We start from the raw sequence: 4,278 nt of genomic DNA, 5'->3' as shown, positions 1-4,278 counted from the left end.
CAATGTCCCAAGAACATTTATTCCGAACATGTTCCCATTGTGCGAGTGTGTCTGACAATGTATCCAGTGCCCGTGCTCACATGTAGCCGCATCGCCACCTCTCGCTGTGATTAATCAACACTTAACTTCTGCAAATTTATGCCAATCCCAGATAGTGGGATAGACTGGAGCATACACGCTTCAGCCTGGCTTAACTGTCCTCCACCAGCCACTGGAAAACCACAGCTACGCGTGTGATTTGGCATTTTCTAGGCGGTATTTTCCCATGCTCTTTACACACAGAAGCACAAACCTTGGAAGAGCTAAAATGCAAGTATTTACATACAACGTGGTGAGAAGTGTGTCATGATATATAAATTATACAGCACAAGTTACAGTGTAGAAAAATAACTTACAGTGAATAAATAAACTACAGCTTCATATATCAAATAGTATGTGCAGCCTGAAAGGTTGTTCCTATATACACATATATATAAAAGTGTGTGTTCTCGAGTATAAATATACTATGTACTTAAATATTTCATGGGAGGGAATAGGGAGTACTGCTTCCGTTCTCAGTGAAAATACTGATGGCAGCCGGGGTCCCCTCGGACCTCCACAGACCCTGGGATCTTCTTCCCGTTCCAGGGGTAGACGCACCAGCAGAGCCCGGCCTCTCCGTCCAGGGACGTCTCACACTGCAAAAAGATGCAAGGTCAAGAGGGGTCGGCGGGAAGCTGGGGGGAAAACAGAGGTCCATGCCACCAAGCATCACGCGGAGTGCAGTGGCTGGGAGCCCAGCCCGCGAGCCATGATCATGACTGTGGGCAGACCCAAGGAACCAGGGCGGTCCCTGGTTTTCCTCATAAACTGGAGCCAAAGCCCAAGTGTCCATTCCACACGCGTGCAGAATGGTGTGATGTGTGCACGGCCGTCTGCTTCACGGCCCCCGTGGCAGAGCCCCAGGCCCCCCGGGCTCCCCCACAAACTCCTACTCTGTTAGGAAGCTCTGCTCAGCCCTCAGTTTCCCGCCTGATAGCCACAGAACCTGCGCCTCACTGCATCTAAAAGGGCTCCCCAAATTGAGTCTTGGTTGGTTGATCTCATTGATTGCCTGGCCAGCTGAGAAAATACGCTGCATTTAATTATCGATTTCTTTCCCCTTGTAGGGAGAAAAAAGCAAGAGGTGTCCAATTAGACGCTGGCTCTCCTAAGCAGAGCCGGTCCTTCTCCTGGGGAGACAGGTGAGGAACGCAGAAGGGGCGGGGCTGAGAAGGCCCCACCTGCCCAGGCAGTAAGTGAGGACAGGGGCCCAGCCCGAGAGTGGGTGTCCTCCGCAGCCCTGAGCGCTGAGCTGGCCTTCCGGCCCCCGGGCTACCTGCTCCTTGTCCCAGAGGGCTGCATCTTACTGAGCAGAGCTGCTCTGGAGCTTTCTGGAGCGCTGGGCACTGGGCATGGAGTCCGAGGACACGGGCTGTGTGGGGACACGCACCTGTTTGCTGTAATAGAAGCCGTCCTTGCTGCAGTTGGGCAGATAAAAGGTGTAGATCCTGTCCCCTGCTTTCTGCTGCTCCTGAGCTAGTCTCTCCAGCACACTGTACAGTTCCCGTTGGCAGGGCCTCTGAAAGAGCAACGTGATATCGAGATAAAGGACAAGAAAAGTGATTTCTCAGCCTAGGCGACAACGGGAGGAAGCGGCTGAGTGCGGCCTTGGAGGGGAGGCCTGGGCCGGCCTTCTCTGGGCCTCATTGTGTCCTGAGTGGGTGCTCAGTGTTCCTCCCGGCTTGTTAAGGGCGGGACCCCGTGCCCTAGCCACCCCTGAACACCATGGCTCCCTCCCACTGCTTCTGCCCTGTGGGTCACGGTGGCACCAGACGCCTGGGTGGAAGGGGGACAGCACTCCCTCCTAATGGAGAACTTAGCCGCAGAGATTTCTAGGCACCAACAACTTGCCATCTACAAGGTTAGTTTACAGGCACCAAGTCGGGTGAGGATGAAGGCACTCGTCTGGGTAATTTGGTCAGAATGAACTTTCCTTCGTTTGTCATCATTTCCAGATGAAATTCTGAAGTGTCGGGAGAATGGTTTAACCCTTCACTTTCCTGGGTCGTGCAGGTTGCGGAAATGACATTTTTTGCACAAATCCACCCAGTCACTCCAACTTCGGTTCTTTGTCGCCCTCAAGTGGCAGGATTAAAAACTGATGCCAGTGAGGATGTAGTCGCCCAGGGATGGGCAGTTTCCGTTTGGGAAAAGCAAGTTTGAAGATGGACAGTGGTGATGGCTGCAGAATGCTGTAACTTTCCCTCATGCTACAGCACTTTAGACCTTAAAGTGGCTAAATGCTAAATTTTATGCTATGTGTGGTTTACTACAATTTTTTGGAAGGTGGAGGGAGACGCGATGGGACGAGGGTATTAACCCTGCTCTAAGCTTCAGATGCTTTTTGGGCAGCCTCTCGTCTGAGGCCCGTATTCAGAGACGAGCCCAGAAACGTGAAGTAACAAGGCTAACGTCACACAGCAGAAACTGCACTTCCTTTCCCTGCACAGGCCCCGCTGCTCAGAGTCCTTGTGCTCCAAGCTCAGCTGAGAAATATCTGCTGGGCTCTGGGGAGGAGCACACTTGTGTTCAGGGCCTCCGGACCCGCAAGAGGCCGGCTCGCCTGCACAGCACAGCAGGCTCAAGCTAGCAGTCCCCTTGCCCCGGCCTCACCTTCCCAGTCGTTGCCTCGGCGACCTCGAGAGCCTTTGCACTCTGGTAATTACTGATAGCGTTCCAGAGGATGGGCAGGTCGTCGCCAGACGGGGCCATCAGGTGGGAACTGCCCAGCAGCTGCTCCTGGGTCATCTCTGCGCTCTCAGGGGACACGGTCTCTGGGGCCGCAGAGCCCTTTGCGTCTGAAAATGGAATGCCACAGACCCATGAGCCCTCCCGAAGGGTCTGCACCTGTTCCCCTGAAGTCACATCCGTTCCAAAAAGACCAGGCTGGGACGTAAGGCTGGGACACTGACCCAGAGTGGCGCTGCCTCCCTCCCCACAGGCACCTCCGACGGTTCCGAGAGTGACACCGTCCGTTCTGGGGAAATGCTCAGCTTCCGGTCTGGCCAGGGTGCCCTGTTTCTACTCCCCCCACAGCGGAGAGGGAGCCACGTGCGCTGTCGTCCCTGTCCCCGGCAAGAAGCCCTGAAGCAGCCACAGGCTGGGGCTCAACGCCTGAGCCTGCCCTCGGATTCCCGCCCATAAAATGGACATTTCAGTCACTCCACGTGAGCAGGCCGTGGGGCCATGCAGGAGTAAGTCTGGATTCCAGCTGTACCCGTCTCTCTCAGCCTGCCCACACTGAGGGGCTTCCCACAACCCCCAGAAGCGGGGTGTCAGCAGACATCTTGCAGGTTGTCCTAGGGTTTGGACAGAACCACCCTGAACTGGCCTCCTGAGGGGCCCCGGGAAGCCCTCTGCTTGGAGGCCACTCCATTCCCCTGACCCTGGAGGCACAGAACAGCAGAAGGCCGGGCCTGTGGGCTGCGGGAACCTGGAGGTGGGGAGCGGGTGCCAGGAGGCACTTCCTCTGCTTCCCACTACAAACAAGTCACTGCTAAATTCAGGAAAGAGCCCGATTGTCAAGTTCTGGGGGGCGGCAGGCACATCAAACGCTGTTTTCTAGGACTTGAATGCAGTGAAGTTTTCAGCCTAAACTCTCACATTATGTTCTGTAAACATCTGGGAAGCACATACTGTCTCCACAGGACGTATATTACAAAGGACACTCCAAACATTGGTGGGGGGCCGCAGGAAGGGCTCCCATCCCAGACCTTCAGAGGCCCCAGCCACTGGGGCTGCCTACGACCCCAGAGAGGAGGCCCAAGGGCCCTGGCGGCCCCCCCCGCGGCCAGGGCACCCCCACTGCCGGGCACCCCCGCCGGCCCCCTCAGCTCTCTGCGGGCTGTTCCCAGCTCTCCCATCAGCTGCCGGTGCCCCTGGGCCCTCCCCCAGGACGTGCAGTCGAGGAGGGCCCCCCCCCCGAGGCTTTGCTCCCCGCCGGCTGCGGGCTGCGGGCGCCCCAGGCAGGCTCGCCCGTCCCGGGGGAGGGGCCCAGGTGGGGGTGACGGGCCGTACCTGTGGCCTCAACGCCGGGCGTGGTGTTTTCGGGGAGCGGCATGCAGGCGCCCCGGCCGCGGGTGAGGGCGTGCAGGGGCCGCGGCTCCCCGGGCGGCGCCCGGCAGCTCAGCCCACGGCCGCAGCGCGCAGTGGCCACGCCGCAGGCGGCGCCCCGCGTCAGGGCGCACGTCGGGCAGC

The 4,278-nt window shown here is 57.8% G+C and overlaps 1 protein-coding gene across 1 annotated transcript; it reads right to left on the bottom strand.

Moving 5' to 3' along the window:
* Positions 1–4,276, bottom strand: IGFBP1 (insulin like growth factor binding protein 1; the record flags this gene model as incomplete). The annotated part of the gene is made up of 4 exons (XM_019626567.1): positions 1–677; positions 1,472–1,600; positions 2,695–2,879; positions 4,099–4,276. Coding segments are annotated over 4 exons (615 nt in total), but the record flags the coding sequence as incomplete, so codon positions are not given.
* Between the last annotated feature and the right edge of the window lie 2 nt (positions 4,277–4,278).

The sequence above is a fragment of the Hipposideros armiger genome, unplaced genomic scaffold (genome assembly GCF_001890085.2).
Source record: "Hipposideros armiger isolate ML-2016 unplaced genomic scaffold, ASM189008v1 scaffold_685, whole genome shotgun sequence".
Classification (NCBI taxonomy): domain Eukaryota; kingdom Metazoa; phylum Chordata; class Mammalia; order Chiroptera; family Hipposideridae; genus Hipposideros; species Hipposideros armiger.
Note: the sequence above shows the minus strand (reverse complement) of the source record. Positions and strands in the feature narration are given on the sequence as shown.